Below are 17,275 nucleotides of genomic sequence, written 5' to 3' on the forward strand. Positions count from 1 at the left end.
CCCCCTTTTTCCTCCAAACATAACGATGGTCATTATGGCCAAACAGTTCTATTTTTGTTTCATCAGACCAGAGGACATTTATCCAAAAAGTAAGATCTTTGTCCCCATGTGCAGTTGCAAACCGTAGTCTGGCTTTTTTTATGGTGGTTTTGGAGCAGTGGCTTCTTCCTTGCTGAGCGGCCTTTCAGGTTATGTCGATATAGGACTCATTTTACTGGGGATATAGATACTTTTGTACCCGTTTCCTCCAGCATCTTCACAAGGTCCTTTGCTGTTGTTCTGGGATAGAACGCGTCTCCTTCCTGAGCGGTATGACAGCTGCGTGGTCCCATGGTGTTCATACTTGTGTACTATTGTTTGTACAGATGAACGTGGTACCATCAGGCATTTGTAAATTGCTCCAAAAGATTAACCATACTTGGAGGTCTACAATTTTTTTTCTGAGGTCTTGGCTGATTTCTTTTGATTTTCCCATGGTGTCAAGCAAAGAGGCACTGAGTTTGAAGGCCTTGAAATACATCCACAGCTACACCTCCAACGGACTCAAATGATGTCAATTAGCCTATCAGAAGCTTTTAAAGCCATGACATCATTTTCTGGAATTTCCAAGCTGTTTAAAGGCACAGTCAATTTAGTGAACATAAACTTCTGACCCACTGGAATTGTGATACAGTGAATGATAAGTGAAATAATCTGTCTGTAAACAATTGTTGGAAAAATTACTTGTGTCATGCACACTAACCTAACCGACTTGCCAAAACTATAGTTTGTTAACAAGAAATTTGTGGAGTGGTTGAAAAACCAGTTTTAATGACTCCAACCTAACTAAGTAAACTTCCAACTTCAACTGTATGTTTCCTACGGTGGTGTGGATGGCTTCAGTCAAGCAATAGGGCCATAGAGGTGGGTCCTGACTCACCATAGAGGTGGGTCCTGAGTCAGTAAATATTGGCATTATGTGTTAGGCAGCAAGGCCCTAGTTTCATACACCCTTCTCAAACTAAATATTCCACTTCATCTAAGCAAGCTGCCAGCAGGTAACCTAACCTTATGGCTTGCCATGTGTCATAATGTTCAGATCAAATATTGTATATATTATATACATATTCTAGATACTAATTACATGGATAATGAATCACTGACTGTGGATGAAGTGAGAAATGTAACCCCTTCAATTCCCAAAATAGGAAGCTGTGTTCAAACTAGGGCTGACTGCTTGCTACAAATTGGATGAATGCAGCACCTAATTTTTCAAGATATCCAGTAAAATGAAGTTACCTTTTCAGATGCGCGAGACAACAACTTCAGAAAAGTCCCCTCTGTATTGGAGTTAGGTGAAAGCACGCATGCCAAATTGATTCATATTGAAATAAAATAAGACATACTGCTCACTTTCACAAAAGATGGAATATGTGAACCAATGAGGTTTACATTAAGAAGTCAAGCTACAGTAGGCCTACTTTATTTCACAAAGGAAATATTACATTTCAAGAACACATATGGAGGCTCCTCCAAGGAAAGGGAGAACCATCCCCCTTAGTGAATTTCATAAAATAAAAAGTGAAACATTAAAAAGTTATCCTTTTTAGATAAAACTATACTAAATATAGTCACGTCACCAAATGATTGATTAAAACACACTGTTTTGCAATGAAGGTCTACAGCAGCCTCAACAGCACTCTGTAGTGTAGCACCATGGTGTAGCCAGAGGACAAATAGTTTCCGTCCTAGCTCTGGGTACACTGACTTTAATACAAAATCTAGGAGGCTTTGTGGTTCTCACCCCTTACCAGACTTACACAGTACTTATGACAACTTCCGGAGAACGCCCTCCAACCTATCAGAGCTCTTGCAGCATGAACTGACATGTTGTCCACCCAATCAAATGATCAGAGAATGAATCTAGTACTGAAAGCATAAGCTACAGGTAGCTAGCACTGCAGTGCATAAAATGTGGTGAGTAATTTAATCAAAGAGAGAGACAATAGTTGAATTTTTTTTTACAAGTTCATTTCTTCAAAAATGAAGAAGAAGCAAGAGAGAAAGAGAGCTAGCTATATTTAGTTGTATCTTTATTAACTTTCACGAATGCAGCCAGCTAGTTCAGCCTACTCAAACACCTGGCTCAAACAGAGGGATGCTATGTTAGCTAGCTGGCTAACTAACACAGGAACTCTTCCAAATCGAGGTAAGCTTTTAGTTTTATTCATTTATTGCCACGGGGGGCCGCCGGTGTAAATCAAATCAAATTTGATTTGTCACATGCGCCGAATACAACAGGTGTAGACCTTACAGTGAAATGCTTACTTACAAGCCCTTAACCAACAATGCAGTTTTAAGAAAATACCTAAAAAAAGCAGCAGTAAAATAACAATAGCGAGGCTATATACAGGGGGTACCAGTACAGAGTCAATGTGCGGGGGGACCGGTTAGTTGAGGTAATATGTACATGTAGGTAGAGTTATTAAAATGAATATGCATAGATAATCAGCAGCGTGGGGGGGGTCAATGCAAATAGTCTGGGTAGCCACTTGATTTTGGATGTTCAGGAGTCTTACGGCTTCGGGGTAGAAGCTGTTTAGTAGACTCTTGGACCTAGACTTGGCGCTCCGGTACCGCTTGCAGTACGGTAGCAGAGAGACCAGTCTATGACTAGGGTGGCTGGAGTCTTTGACCATTTTTAGGGCCTTCCTCTGACACCGCCTGGTATAGAGGTCCTGGATGGCAGGAAGCTTTGCCCCAGTGATGTACTGGGCCGTACGCACTACCCTCTGTGGTGCCTTGCGGTGGGAGGCCGAGCAGTTGCCATACCAGGCAGTGATGCAACCCGTCAGGATGCTCTCGATGGTGCAGCTGTAGAACCTTTTGAGGATCTGAGGACCCATGCCAAATATTTTCAGTCTCCTGAGGGGGAATAGATTTTGTCGTGTCCTCTTCACGACAGTCTAGGTGTGCTTGGACCATGTTAGTTTGTTGGTCGCCAAGGAACTTGAAGCTCTCAACCTGCTCCACTACAGCCCAGACGACGAGAATGGGGGCATTCTCTGTCCTCATTTTCCTGTAGTCCACAATCATCTCCTTGTCTTGATCACATTGAGGGAGAGGTTGTTGTCCTTGCACCACATGGTCAGGTCATTGACCTCCTCCCTATAGGTTGTCTCGTCGTTGTCGGTGATCAAGCCTACCTCTGTTGTGTCATCGGCAAACGTAATGATGGTGTTGGAGTCGTGCCTGGCCATGCAGTCATAAGTGAATAGGGAGTACAGGAGGGGACTGAGCACGCACCCCTGAGGGACCCCCGTGCTGAGGATCAGCGTGGCGGATGTGTTGTTACCTACCCTTACCAACTGCTTGCTGCTGACTGTTCACTGTACTGCATGACTGTAGTGGGTTTACTAATGTGTTTGTTCTAATAAGGCTGTAATGTAACAAAACCTGAAAAAGTCAAGGGGAAATGAAGGCTATTCCATGCGAGAAATTGCCAAGAAACTGAAGATCGCTACTCCTTTCTACTCCCTTCACAGGAGTAGTACACAGCATTGTATGAGATCTTCAGTTTCTTGGCAATTTCTCGCATGGAATAGCCTTCATTTCTCAGAACAAGAATAGACTGACGAGTTTCAGAAGAAAGATCTTTGTTTCTGGCCATTTTGAGCCTGTATTTGAACCCAAAAATGGGCCTCTGTATGCCTATGTAGATATACGATAAAAAAATCTGCAGTTTCCAGCTACAATAGTCATTTACAACATTAACAATGTCTACACTGTATTTCTGATCAGTTTAATGTTATTTTAATGGCCAAAAAAAGTTACTTTTCTTTCAAAAACAAGGACATTTCTAAGTGACCCCTTTGAACAGTAGTATATATATATATCTCTCTCTCACACACACACACACAACAGTAAGAACACCTGCTCTTTCCATGACAGACTGACCAGGTGAATCCAGGTGAAAGCTATGATCCCTTAGTGATGTCACTTGTTAAATCCACTTCAATCAGTGTCGATGAAGGGGAGGAGACAGGGTAAAGAATGATTTATAAGCCTTGAGACATGGATTGTGTATGTGTGCCATTCAGAGAGTGAATGGGAAAGACAAAATATTTAAGTGCCTTTCAATGGGGTATAGGTGCCAGGCTCACCGGTTTGTGTCAAGAACTGTAACGTTGCTGGTTTTTCTACACTCAACAGTTTCCCATATGTATCAAGAATGGTCCACCACCCAAAGGACATCCAGCCAACTTGACACAACTGTGGGAAGCATTGGAGGCAACATGGGCCAGCATTCCTGTGGAAAACTTTTTACACCTGGAAGAGTCCAAGCCCCAACAAATTGAGGCAGTTCTGAGGGCAAAAGGGAGGTGGGTACACTCAATATTAGCAAGGTGTTCTTAATGTTTTGTATACTCTGTGTACACTGAACAAAAATATAAACAACAATTTCAACAATTTTACTGAGTTACAGTTCATAAGGAAATCAGTCAATTGAAATAAATGCATTAAGGGGGGTGGGGTGTAACTCAGTATTAGGTGTTCCTAATGTTTGGTATACTTAGTGTATATTGTTGCTTATCTTAACATAGCCAACTCATTTGCAATTCATTTAAATCTTAACATTGAAATACTCTGACAAGCACCATCTCTGAGATTGACTCTTCCTTCAAATCAAATTGTTTTGGTCACACACACGTTTAGCAGATGTTATTGCGGGTGTAGCGAAAGGCTTCCTGCCTGAGGGGATGATGGGTACATGAGAGGTGAATAGGGGATGCCCAGACAGGTGTGTAGCCTAGACTTGGGTGACCTGCATTAGGTTTTACTTTAACATTTGTGCAATTTTATGAGGGCAATATTATCATTGCATATCATATCAGGAAATAGGAGTTACAATTATTATTATATATAATATGCACTGTGTAATAATAAGTCACATCATCCATATTATGTGCCTAAACCATGGTTTCCCAAACTCGGTTCTGGGGCCCCCCATGGGTGAATGTTTTGTTTTTTTGCCTTAGCACTACACAGCTGATTCAAATAACCAACTCATCATCAAGTTTAGATTATTTGAATCAGCTGTGTAGTGCTTGGGCAAAAAAACTAAACGTGCCCCAGGGCCGAGTTTGGGAAACCCTTCCCTAAACAAGTGCTGATTCTTATAGTAAGGCCTGCCTTATCTGGGCTGGTTCAACGCAATGACACAAAGAATGTCAGTCAACCATGATACGTTACCCCACCTTATTTTGAAGCATAATGCGGAGGGTGTTTTTTTTTATCGGTCTATATGCCAATCTAGTCCCATGGATACTTAACAAACAATAGGCGATTAATATTGTACTAGCATCGACAGGACGGAAAGCACCCGGAACAAGGATGGATGATACATATTTCCCTAAACAAGCCCGTCAATTGTTCATTTAGAAAATAGGTTCGTTTCATCTTGAACGTTTAGAATATACGGTTACAATGGAGATATTCGTCTGCGGGTTTTGAAAACAATTAGTGTTTTCAGCCATCGAGCAAAATAACAGCCTAACGTCGTCGTTCTTAAATTTACAGTGTATACAACGTATTTTTTGTTCTTACCCATTCCTGTTTTTATTGTCGTGTCTTTTTTTGTCTCTCACTGGTTGCAAAGCAATATTGTCCGTCATTCCTGCAGCCCCAGTTGACGGTGACGTCAGGCGAAGTCCATCTCGCTGTCTCTGTGTTCTGGGCGGTGGCTTTTCTGTGTGTCAGTGGCTGCTTTGGGCTTGATTCAGCTGGTGTCTTGGCTCTTCTCCATCATAGCTGATTCCATTTCGCTTTATCAAATAGGTTAGAATTGGTGTGATGAAATAGTATTTAAAAATATGAACCTATAGGTTATGGCCTATAACATACAAATCTCCAATGGCTTAACATTTATTTTTCTCTTCATTCCAACAGGCCTAGCGGCTTGTCCAAAGTAATGCACTGATCAGATAACTTTAAGCCAGTAGCCTATGTATGCTCCATCTTGCTCTCCATTTCAAGAGACACAAATTCGAATAGGATATTTTAAGATTAGGTCTATACCTGCAACACCTGATGGGCCCCGTTTTGGTTGATAATTGTCTTAGTGGTTCGATAAACTGTTATTACGCTGATTTCATTTAACTAACCATTCGAAGACCGCTCTAGGCCTTGATCGGTCACAAAAACAGATTGTTAGATTTCATTGTTGGGGGGGGGACATTTTTGAATAGACTGCTAGTTGGATGGAGATGCAAATTAATTTAGTTGATGCAAATTTACTTGGGCGCAAACATTCATTCCTGGGACAAGTGAGATCAGCAACCAAACCAACAACTCCAAGTGTGTGATCAGAAGGAGACGAGATGGAAATCAGGGGTGTGCACGATGCAAATGGAAGAAAAGTAGCAAGAACAGACCCACGTAATCCACAAAGTGCATGCCCTGACCCGAACAGATAGCATTTTGTTGGCAGGATTGTAACGAACTCTTCATTGACAGATCTAATGAGATCAACTTCATACAATGAAACAAAAACTGCAACATAACATGGTTTTCAGAATAATTCATGGCATGATGGGGACAGAAAACAGAATGCAAACCAAAGTTGGAACAGTCACCCTGATTTTTATTTTCACAAGACCAGAACGTAACATTTACGTGACAAGGAAACAAGACATTTAAATTGTAAACAAGCCTAAACAAGCTCAACATTTCTTCAATTGTAGAGACAACCTCAAAGCAGTTCTGACATGAGATTTTTTAAAGGAGGCACAACTTGGTAAATGCATTTTAATGGGGAATGTACAACAGTATTCTAGAGTTCTTCTGAGCATTCAGAGTTGTGCAAAGAGTCCAGTGATACATTCATTACGTACAACTCAGATGAGGAATGAAAGCATATTACTGCTTACTCAGAATGTATCAGAGAGCAAATATACCTTTGAAGGTAGGTGGAGGAAAAACAAATATCTAAATGAGGTAGTCTCATCCCCCAAAAGCTCTGGCATGACACGCAATATAAATTAACAAAAAGTTTAAGATTCAACAGTTGATAAAATAATGTATAGTAGATTTGCACATTCAATCAATCAATGGAGAGAAGTATTGAAATATGTCACTTAACAAGGTTGGCAATTGAGTGAAATATTGAGTCAAATTCTGAAGTCAACATTTCCAAGTCCTCAAACAAAGTAAGAAAAGATGACAAATCAGTGATGTGCCCTCTCTAATATGACCAACAAGGTAAACAAAGTCAAGCTGGATGGTTTTGAAATGTAGCCATCAAAATAAGCTTACCAAAATGTGAAGAAATTTAAAGTGCAGGTATGATTGAGAGAACTCTGCTTTATATGGTTGTCTCCCAAATTGCATCATATTACACATATGGTGCACTACTTTCAGCCAGGGCAAAAGTAGTGCACTAGGGAATACCGTGTCATTTAAAACACACCCATATCCTTCAGAAAACAACCCACCGAAAGACGCAGAAGCTCTGCTGGTCGACAAAGGTTAATGGAAGCAAAAACAACAAAAACAATAATGAACAGATCTTTGTAAATGTGAGTGGGGGGAAAAAAAGCACATCCAGAAACAGCGCAATATGCTACATGGACAAACAGTATCAGTCAAAACAGACAACCATTACAATCTTGTGGTGCTTAAAAAAAAAAAGACAATAGAGCAACAATTCCAATTCTAGCTAGGCACTTGGCGTGAGGTTTTTCAGTTTTAGAAAGGCAAAGAAATTACTTTGTAATTACATGTGTAACGTATCTGGAAAAATTATTAACCTCCAAAATGGACAACTGAGCAAATCAGTAGGCCTATCTGGCTCAAACAAAAGTACATGACACCTGACAGAACTCTCAGACCACCTCCAAACAATTCCCTCAAACATCAGGAGAAATTGTTGGCCATTACATAAACTTCCTAAAATGTATTTCACACAATAGGAGTGCCAAATAGTTATGTACTGTGCAGAGGAATCAGAATAACTACTTGTTTATCTGCACTAAAACAATGGTGTACACAGTCATAGAAAATCTTCAGTTTAACACTAGACAAAATCATTCAGTACAGGTTCTTCCATCTGGGAGGGAGACATTCTGAATCAAAGCAGTTTCAGGTAAGCCAGACATTCAACTTCTGGATACAAGACTAAAAAGGTCACTCAGAAATACCCGCATATATTGAGAGAGAAATATTAAACAAAAACAGTAAATACAACTACAGTAGTTATATCTAGTTCAACTAAATATAACAATTATGGGAAGAATTGTTCAAATGAAAGGTTAGGGAAGAGCTGCATCATTTAATTTACTGAGAGTTCCAAATAGGCTTTGCAAAAAACAGAAATGTTCAGCAAGGGTTAAGGACTATCTCCTAAGTGTTGGAATAGCACATGTTTATTGTACCTGGACCTAGTGGCAAATTCTAGCCAACATTGCTACTATGAACATTCAAAAATCTGGACACAATCAATGAGAAACTGCCTTCTTCCATTTCAAAACTAGTTCACTGCAATTTTCCCTTCCTCCATGAAATGTGGGAACTGAGATTTGGCCACGCTCTCTGAGCCATTCTTCTCCATCTCTGCCATGGTGGCAGGCAGGCCAGAGTGGGACCCATCCATTTCCATCAGGCCTCCAGTCGAGCGGAACAGAGGACCACCGGCCAGGCTACCAGGCATACCACCATTTTGGATCACAGAGATCTCGTTAGTCTTCATGGACAAGCCGTTGGTGAAAGCAGCAGCATACTGGTTCCACAGAGACTGGTCGAAGTTCATTGGCTGAGGATCCAGTTCCTTGGGAGGTGGCATAATGTTGCCAGACTCTGAGCTCATGGCCATCAGGGCCATGGGGTTGTCCAGAGAGAGGCGCTGGCCACGCCTCACAGAGCTGTTCCACATGTGAGTTGTAACGTGCACCTAAAACAAATATACATTAGAATACAAATCAAGAAATGTGTCAATGTTCATAAAAGCATGATCCATAATGGATTACTACAGAAAATTACTTAATACCTCCTTTTTGTTGCATATACATTACAAAAGTATCATACCAGACCAGAGTCCATGAAAGATGAAGGCTTTTATAGCATTTCTCTTCTATGAAAGAACCTTACCTTGAGGTTGCCTCTAGTGGTGAAGGCCCTGCCACAGACGGTGCAGCCGAAGGGCTTCTCTCCAGTGTGGGTCCTCTCGTGGATCTGCAGGGCACTGGCGGAGGAGAAGTTTTTGCCACAGGAGTTACACAGGTGCTGCTTGCTGGATCTACGGGGAGCATTTGAGCTGTCCCGTGGCTGCCCTCCCGCTCCCTGGGGCATCTGGGAGCCAAATAGAGAGCTCATGCCCATGGAGCTCTCTGGGGGAATCTGCATCTCCAGTTGGACCAGACTGGAGGGCACCCTCATGAAAGGAGGCAAATGGCTGGGAGCTGTTGAGAAGGAGAAGATTCCAGTTAATAAACAATACTCCCAGTCAACCTACACTTAAAACCCTAAAGAGAATGCCATTGATTTATAATGCAGCACACACTAAACAAAGTTGTTTAAACACTTACCATACTCTCCATTAGTGAAGTACAGGCCAGGCTCTTCTTTTATGGTTTTTGGGGTGAAGCCGTGTGCCGTCAGGTCCAGAGCGCCATTGGACTCACTGGCATCCTGAGAGCCGCCGTCAGAGTCTGGTCTAGGCCTGTTCCAGGTGTAATCCTCAGGGAAGGCTAACTCGGGGGACTTTGACTTGCTGCTGCCCACATGGCTGTTGACTGGGGATGAGGAGTGGAAGGAGACAGAGTCTGAGACGGTGGGGCTGCGGCCGCTCTGGTACTCTTGTTCCCGGAGGCTCTCGGAGGCTGAAGTGGACTCTTTGGGGGCCACTCCATCGCTCTCTGAGGCGGTGCTGCTTTGGCGCTGCAGGTTGAGAGCTGAGGTGAGGTTCTTCATGTGGTTCTCCAGTGCCGCTATGCTGGAAAACACAGAGGATGGAGGGGCCTGATGGGGTTGGTGCGGTTCCTCAGATGCAGATGGTGGGAGAGAATCTGAGGTTTCGCTTGGCTTCTCCTGAGACTCAAGCTCTGTGTATTGGTCTTCCATGCTCTCAAAGCCGTTGAAGTCCATGGACTTCTCGTCGGGCAGAGGAGGGTTCATTTCTTCAGAGGCCTCTAACTGAGTCTCTGGCATGGGGGTGTTGGGGATCTGGCCTCCCATGTGCATGCGGATGTGCTGCTGGAGAACCACAGCATTGGTGAACTTCTTCTGGCAGATGGGGCAGGAGTGTTGCATCTTGAGGGGCGTGTTGGCCCGATGGACACTGTAATGAGCTTTGAGGTTGCCCTTGGTGGAGAAGGCACGGCCGCAGATCTTACACTTGTAGGGCCGCTCACCCGTGTGTGTACGGTAATGCATCTTCAGGGAGCTTTGGCAGCTGAGCACTCGGTGGCAGATGTAGCACTCGTTTGGGTCATTGGTCCTCTTCTCCAGCCCATCCACCATCTGCTGTAATTTGGCCGTTTCAGAGCCTTCATGGTCACCGGGAAGGTCTTTGCCGTTCATGTGATGCAGCTCTCCAATTAGCTCGTTAGATACCTGGTGGTGCTGATCAGAGCCCATTTCGTGATTGAACGCGTTTGAGGAAATTGATGCTCCGTCACTTCCTGATGATGCCGGTCTTTGGGAGAACGGGTCGCTCCTGAAACCCTCAAACGAAGGCTTGAACCCTTGCAATGCTGATGGATGGAAGCCTGGAGATGGGATGCCAAGCATTGGCTTCATGTCCACCATGTTGGATTCTTCAATTGGCATTGACATGCCATACGGGATGCCACTGCTGGTGGGAATGTTGTCAAGGTGTTCTGGCACAGGGTGTGGGTTCATCCTGATGTGAGGGTACTTCTCCTTGTGTCTCTGGAAATGCACTTTAAGGTTTCCTTTGGTTGTGAAGCGGTTTCCGCAGATGTTACATTTAAATGGTCTTTCTCCAGTGTGCGAGCGCAAATGGATCTGGAGCCCGCTGTCGTTCCCAAAGGTTTTCCCACAGTACTTACACTTGTGCTTGTACATGCTGTCGCCACCAGACCCGTTTTTAGACTCAGGCATGTTTGGGATCTTGCTCTTTACTTTTTTAGAGGGATCCATCCCTGACGAGAGGCCAGCGAAAGGACTTTGAAAGGCCTTGGAGCCTGGTGATTGAGGCAGTAACACTGGTAGGTGGTTGGCCAGGTCTGGGAGCCCCTTCAACATATCGGCTTTGGAGGGCATTGGTCCCAGGCCTCCAGCCAGTGAGGTGGGGTTGCTGTTGGACTGGGGTAGTTTGCCCTGTTTGAGGGACTCTATCGAGAGACTCTGGCGGCTAGTCCTCTTACTGATCAGGGCTGCTGCAGCAGAGAGCTGCTGGGAGAGGTGAGCTCCTAGGGCTTTAAGAGGGTCAACTGCTGCCCCTTTGGCCGAGTGGAGGCTCTGTGGAGCCATCATGGCCACCTGGTTACGGATCTGCTCAGTCAGATGGATCTGTTGGATCTGCTGCTGCTGGAGAGCCACCAGCTGTTCCAGGATCATGGGGATGGCTTGCAAGGCCTCCTGGGAGGTCTGTGCAGACCTGCGGTTGTTCAAACCAACGTTCGATGAATGCTGAGTGACGGCCACTTTGGTGCCAGGCATGGACACCAAGGTGACATTTGAATCTTGGAGTTTGGATGAGGTCTGGCTCTGATGGTGACTCATTTCAGGCCTGGGACTGTCAGAGATCTCTACCTGGTCTTGTTTGGGTGGTTGTTCCGCACAGTTTATTTTAGGTTCTTCCTCATCCTCCATCCTTTCCATAGACTCGGCATTGGACTTTGATAGAGAATTACTTCTGGGCTGGCAGTACCTGTGGTCATTCTGGAAGTCACCAGGGGAGTGTCCTTGTGAGAACTCTCCTGGTACTTCTCTCCCCTCTCCATCTTTCATGATGACTGCCTCGTGACTTTTAGTGCAATTATTCTGATGTTCGAGAAATTCAGCCTCATTGAAGAATTCAGCACAGAATTTGGTGCAGACCTTCGCTGTGTCCATTCGAAACCGCTTCGCCTCATTTCCAACCTCTTCAGTTTGACCATCTTGTAGAACCCCTGTAATGAAAATAAGCAGGGAAATCTCAGGTTAAAACCATTAAATAACAACCAACTAAAGTCAAAGTATAAATTCATTACAGTCAGGATATAATTTAAGTCTTACAGTCTGTATATCTGCGTATAATTTAAAGTCTGTATATAATTTAAATTCAATCAATTATTTATATACTTTAATTTCAGGTCACACACACACTTTAAATATACTAAAGGTTACATTCAAATACTGCAATAACTAATGGGCCTCATCTACAATAGTAAGTCTGCTTTTGGTGGGCAAAGCTTGAATCAAAGTTTTACATTCGTGAAAAGCATTTCATCAGATTTCCAGTCAATGCATTGCGAACATGAGGGTTTAGTGCAATTTGGGCTCAGTGCACAACTGGCCCAGCAGAGGGCAACATCTGACTTGAGACAAAAACCGGGGCAACCTGGCTTTACTGAAACACATTTCCATGTAGAAACTGAAATGCATTTCTATAGCAATTATACTTTATTTATAAGGATTGGCTAACATGTGAACCCATATCATATTGTTTGGGCCTGTAATAGCCAACCCGAATTTGAAACAATAATGAAAGTATCGGAAGTAAGGTATGAACTGCCCCAGAATCTGTTTTCAGCGTTAAAAAGAGACACGTTATAGTTCCACTCATCGTCGACATCGCTGACGCACTGACACAGGGGCAGGTCAGGTGTGAACTATTAAACAATAGTCTACATAACCGGCACTTAAATGTAATTCACAAATTCTATATAAACGACATATGCTTATGCCCAGTAAGGGCAATGTCTTCACACCAATTGAATTGTCTAACTTTCACACCCAGAAAAGATCAGGGGAAATTGCCCGCATATCAACATCTCATTTACATGCAGTGTAAATTCGAGCAACTTCTAGCAAAATGGAACACGTGAACCGGTATCAATCCTAAAGTGATAATTTTAAGTGTGTCTGCCCACCCGAGGCACTTTAACAACCAGTCGCATACTCAAATGCTAATGTACTCGACTGAGGGAGGGGAAGGGACGGGGGCAGACCGCCTGTCTGCATTCTTCCAACGCAATTGTTCCTTGATTTGCTAATCGCTCAGTGGGGAGGGTGAAAAAGTTGCAAATGGCATTGTAGGTAGACTATTCAGAATCCGTTCATTGTCAAAGAAGTTGCCAATGTTGCAGTGCATAATAACGCAGCGGGAGGAGAACGTTACCTTATCAATCACTATGCAAAAGTGGTCGATTATGACAAGCAGCAATGAACCCTCAACCCGCAAATTAGGGGAAAACAAGTTTGAAAAAAAAACGTTCGATTTAAGTCGGGATATGAAATTATTTCAAACAAAACAAAGATCAGAAAATATTGACTTCACGTGTGTCCCTCTAATCACATGGCCACTTGGTGGCGCATAAATTCTATCAGGTCACCTGGTCTTATAGTTCAATACTGCACGAGGTGAAACCACAGGGGTTGCCAGTTAAAATGAGTACGTTGATACACTGTATCAAACAGAACATAACTATTCTCTGATTAAAGAACAAATGCACTCTCCCAATCAACGCGGTCTACGTGTAAGTGGCATTAGTAGGCGATAAGCATTCAAAAAAGGTGATGTTCATTACTATAGTAAACCGCACCCCCACCCCTTGCTTGCCTACAAACCTACCACTACGGGTCCGTCCATCCCCCACCTCTCCACATATGTAGGAAAGAAAACAGTCATGCGTTAAACTGGGGGATTTATTGCTTTCAGGTCAGTTTACTCCCGAGTCACATTTCATACTGTCCGACACATTAAAAAAAAAAAAACACATAACACACTACAAATATTCCATATACACCTACCTAATGATGTAAAGCTACCTACAGAGCAAGTATATTAGTAGGCTATTCAGACCCCACATGCAATACAATCTAAAACGAATGCCCTAAATGGATAGTTCAAGTAGACCTACATAAAAATAAAAATAAATCATAAAACGTGCAACTGGTTCTAAAAGATAGCCAACCAACTCATATACTCATATCTAACAATCACGTTAGTGATATTCAGCCAGATATTCCTGTTTCGTATTTCATAGGTAACATTTTGGAAAATCAACTAAAGTTAAAGAAAAGTCAAAATGCAATGTCGTTTAGAGTGGGCTTCTGGTTCACTGACAAAAACGAAATCGATTCATCAAATTGGTTAAACGTTTCCAATTAAGAAACTCATGTAGTATATTTTTGCAACAAACAAAACAAAGAGTTAAACTCGTAGGTTTATTCATGAAAAAGCGTGGTCGGTTCCAAGGGTCATGATCCAGCCAGGTCAACGTGCGAGGAAAACAATGCATCACTTTCCAATTAAAATGTTGATATCTTGCAGCATTGTATACATATAACCCTGCGCGACTCTTTCTAAAAGTACTTTATCAGTACAAAAACTCACCCTTTTCTGTCGAACCGGGCTCATCGGAATTAATTTGCTGTGGTTTAGCTTGCTTGCGCCTCGACATGGTGCAAACATCGGGAACAAACAGTAACACAATTTTCTTCCCTTCTTTACAAATTCTTCGGGTTGTAAAATTAGCTCCTCAAGTAGAAATGCGCATGTCAACGTAATTATTAGTATCAATAATGCATTGCGATGTATCATGGTCCTCTGACAGCTGATTGGCTCCAGTCCAAGTGCTTACACATTATTCAAATAGGGCCCATTGATGAGAAGAGCAGTGCCATAAGGGGGCGTGAGATGCGATACTAGTAGATAGACGGTGATGGAGGGAGGGAGGGAGGGAGGTACAGGAGATACAGATCTAAACCTACCTTATCTGCCATACTTTATCTATGGAAATATTGTCACTTGGATAATCATAATAATATCATTCAACTCCAAAAGTTTGTTTAGAGTACTCAATAGAAGAGTATATTTCATAATGTAGAACAATTTTAAATACCTTTGATAAAAAATTATTCCCATGCAGACATGTTGGTTCATATCAATCTGTCCTTTTCTTCCAACATGCAGTCAAATATATTATATCTGATCCATTAACCCTGCACACTATCCTTTGCAATGTGATCTAGTTGAGCTAAATATAAAATGATTATGAAAATGTCCCCCAAAAAATGTATTAAGATCATTCATTAAAGTATTTACATTATCATTTTTTTTCATTGATTTACCAATTACTCCCATGGGCTCCCGAGTGGCGTGGCAGTCTAAATGAAAATCAAATCAAACTTTATTTGTTACATGCGCCGAATACAACAAGTGTAGACCTTACCGTGAAATGCTTACTTACAAGCCCTTAACCAGCAGTGCAGTTCAAGAAGGCACTGCATCTCAGTGCTAGAGGCGTCACTACAGACCCTGGTTCAATTCCAGGCTGTATCACAAACGCCCGTGATTGGGAGTCCCATAGAGCGGCGCACAATTGGCACAGCATCGTCTGAGTTAGGGTTTGGCTGGGGAAGGCTGTCAATGTAAATAAGAATTTGTTCTTAACTGACTTGCCTAGTTAAATAAAGGTTAAATACATTTTTTTTAAATACCAATAACTTTAGGGAAAGTATTTCTGGTTACTGAAAATATAGTTCTTATCATTATTCATATCATTAAAATTGGTTTAAATCACATGCAAGAGAAGTACAGACAGACAACAGACTCTTCCTCAAGAGAGACACCTTTGGCCCAGAGTCCAATCACTCTGACTTTCCATCATAATAGTCAGGGTCAAGACCCATACTATCCAGAAACTGTAATATCATTGTAGGTGTGGTGAACCATACTACTATGATGACTAAAATGCTATAATACAGTATTTTTTATAGTACAGTATTTTTGGGAGAAATCTTTGAGCAGCATATACTTTGTTTGTGTGCCATATGTCAGTTCAGTGCCACAATTCAGATAGCATATAGATAGATGTACAATCCAATGAGAGGATATCCAGATCAGGCAGCTGAGGGGAGGACGGCTCATAATAATGTCTGGAACAGCGCTAATGGAATGGTAACAAACACATAGAAACCATGTTTGATACCATTCCACTAATTCCGCTCCAGCCTTTACCACGAGCCCGTCCTCCCTAATTAAAGTGCCACCAACCTCCTGTGATCCAGATGGTAAAAAAATACATGTGATCTACAATCCCCTTTCAAAAACTCAAACACATTGTCAGAGCTGCAATCCTTGAAGCTCCTTCCAACAACAAATAACCATTGACTGGAGATTTCTATGGTCTCCCTCTAATTCAAGATTCACTCTGATTTACACGTTATTTACTGTAATTCAACTTTATTATCCTTCAAGGAAAAATGCATAGCTTTGGATGTTAAATTAACATATTTCTCTTTGTCATTAGACCATGTGAGTTCTGGTAAAATGTCAAGGTGGTAAAGAATGTATTGCCCACTGAAGTCATAAAAGGATAGGCCAACCTATTTTACCTACTCAACCCCCCTTTCCACTGTCAGCCAAAAAGGGGACTGCCCTAAAATAAAATGGGATGAGGGTATTCAAAGCAAACATGCTTAAATAAGAATTGACATGAGTAAGTAACTCTGTCCCAGATTTCAGACCACCCCATTACCCTCCATATCGTTGGGTATGGTGGGAGGTGTTCAAGGTTTCCATGCACTGTGGTGCAAAGATGACAAGAAATCAAACAGCTAAAAGGCACATACAAACTTTAGCCATGGCAGAGAGAAATAGGTTAATTTTACATCCAAAGCAATGCATTTTTCCTTGAAGGATAGTAAAGTTGATTTACAGTAAATAACAATGGTAATCAGAGTGAAATTTGAATTTGAGGGAGACCATAGAAATTCACTAAGTCTATGGTTATTTGCTGTTTCGGTCACAACTTTCTGATGAACGGGAGAAAAAAAAATGTCTTTGTCGATGACTGTGAGACAAAGAAAAGTCCATACAGGTATATCCAGAAAAACCAAAGTATTTTACTTAGGGACTGACTGAAGGTGAAATAGAAGGGAGGGTTGTCTAGACGCTTTATAGCCCCAATAAGAAAACTATGCTTGAATACACTCTGTTTCTGTTGCGTTCAAATGAAACAATTCAAACTGTTGGCTTTTGTGCCATAAATCTGACAGGGTGGGAACCAAAGAGACGCTAACAAAAAATACAAAATTTCATTAGTGCCAGTATGAATTTAACAATAAA

General features: G+C 42.2%; 2 protein-coding genes across 3 annotated transcripts in view; both read right to left on the minus strand.

Moving 5' to 3' along the window:
• The window catches only part of LOC115165593 (probable phospholipid-transporting ATPase IIA), a 39,526-nt gene extending 33,752 nt beyond the window's left edge, over positions 1 to 5,774 (minus strand). Inside the window, exon 1 of the mRNA XM_029718801.1 lies at positions 5,587 to 5,774. Within this exon, the coding sequence (XP_029574661.1) occupies positions 5,587 to 5,654 (68 nt within the window). The 5' untranslated portion in view covers positions 5,655 to 5,774. The remainder of the gene's footprint in view (positions 1 to 5,586) is intronic.
• An 826-nt stretch (positions 5,775 to 6,600) lies between these two features.
• Positions 6,601 to 14,798, minus strand: LOC115165594 (sal-like protein 4). Of its 2 annotated transcripts, none has more exons than XM_029718802.1 (4): positions 14,540 to 14,798; positions 9,561 to 12,110; positions 9,124 to 9,434; positions 6,601 to 8,926 (listed from the first exon to the last, which is right to left on the minus strand). In XM_029718802.1, exons 1-4 carry the CDS (start codon positions 14,604 to 14,606, stop codon positions 8,507 to 8,509), a joined length of 3,348 nt encoding a protein of 1,115 aa, XP_029574662.1. In that variant the 5' UTR covers positions 14,607 to 14,798; the 3' UTR covers positions 6,601 to 8,506. The 2 variants fall into 2 exon arrangements, with proteins under 2 accessions (XP_029574662.1, XP_029574663.1); XM_029718803.1 differs by lacking the exon at positions 14,540 to 14,798 and adding an exon at positions 13,322 to 13,492.
• Between the last annotated feature and the right edge of the window lie 2,477 nt (positions 14,799 to 17,275).

The sequence above is a fragment of the Salmo trutta genome, chromosome 28, assembly GCF_901001165.1.
Source record: "Salmo trutta chromosome 28, fSalTru1.1, whole genome shotgun sequence".
In the NCBI taxonomy this organism is placed as follows: domain Eukaryota; kingdom Metazoa; phylum Chordata; class Actinopteri; order Salmoniformes; family Salmonidae; genus Salmo; species Salmo trutta.

Coding starts and splice junctions, on each gene's coding strand:
- LOC115165594 (XM_029718802.1), bottom strand. CDS start 14,606: ATGTCGAGGCGCAAGCAAGCTAAACCACAGCAAATTAATTCCGATGAG. Junction 12,111..14,539: donor GCCCGGTTCGACAGAAAAGG/GTGAGTTTTTGT, acceptor TTTTCATTACAG/GGGTTCTACAAGATGGTCAA. Junction 9,435..9,560: donor CTTCACTAATGGAGAGTATG/GTAAGTGTTTAA, acceptor CCTTCTCAACAG/CTCCCAGCCATTTGCCTCCT.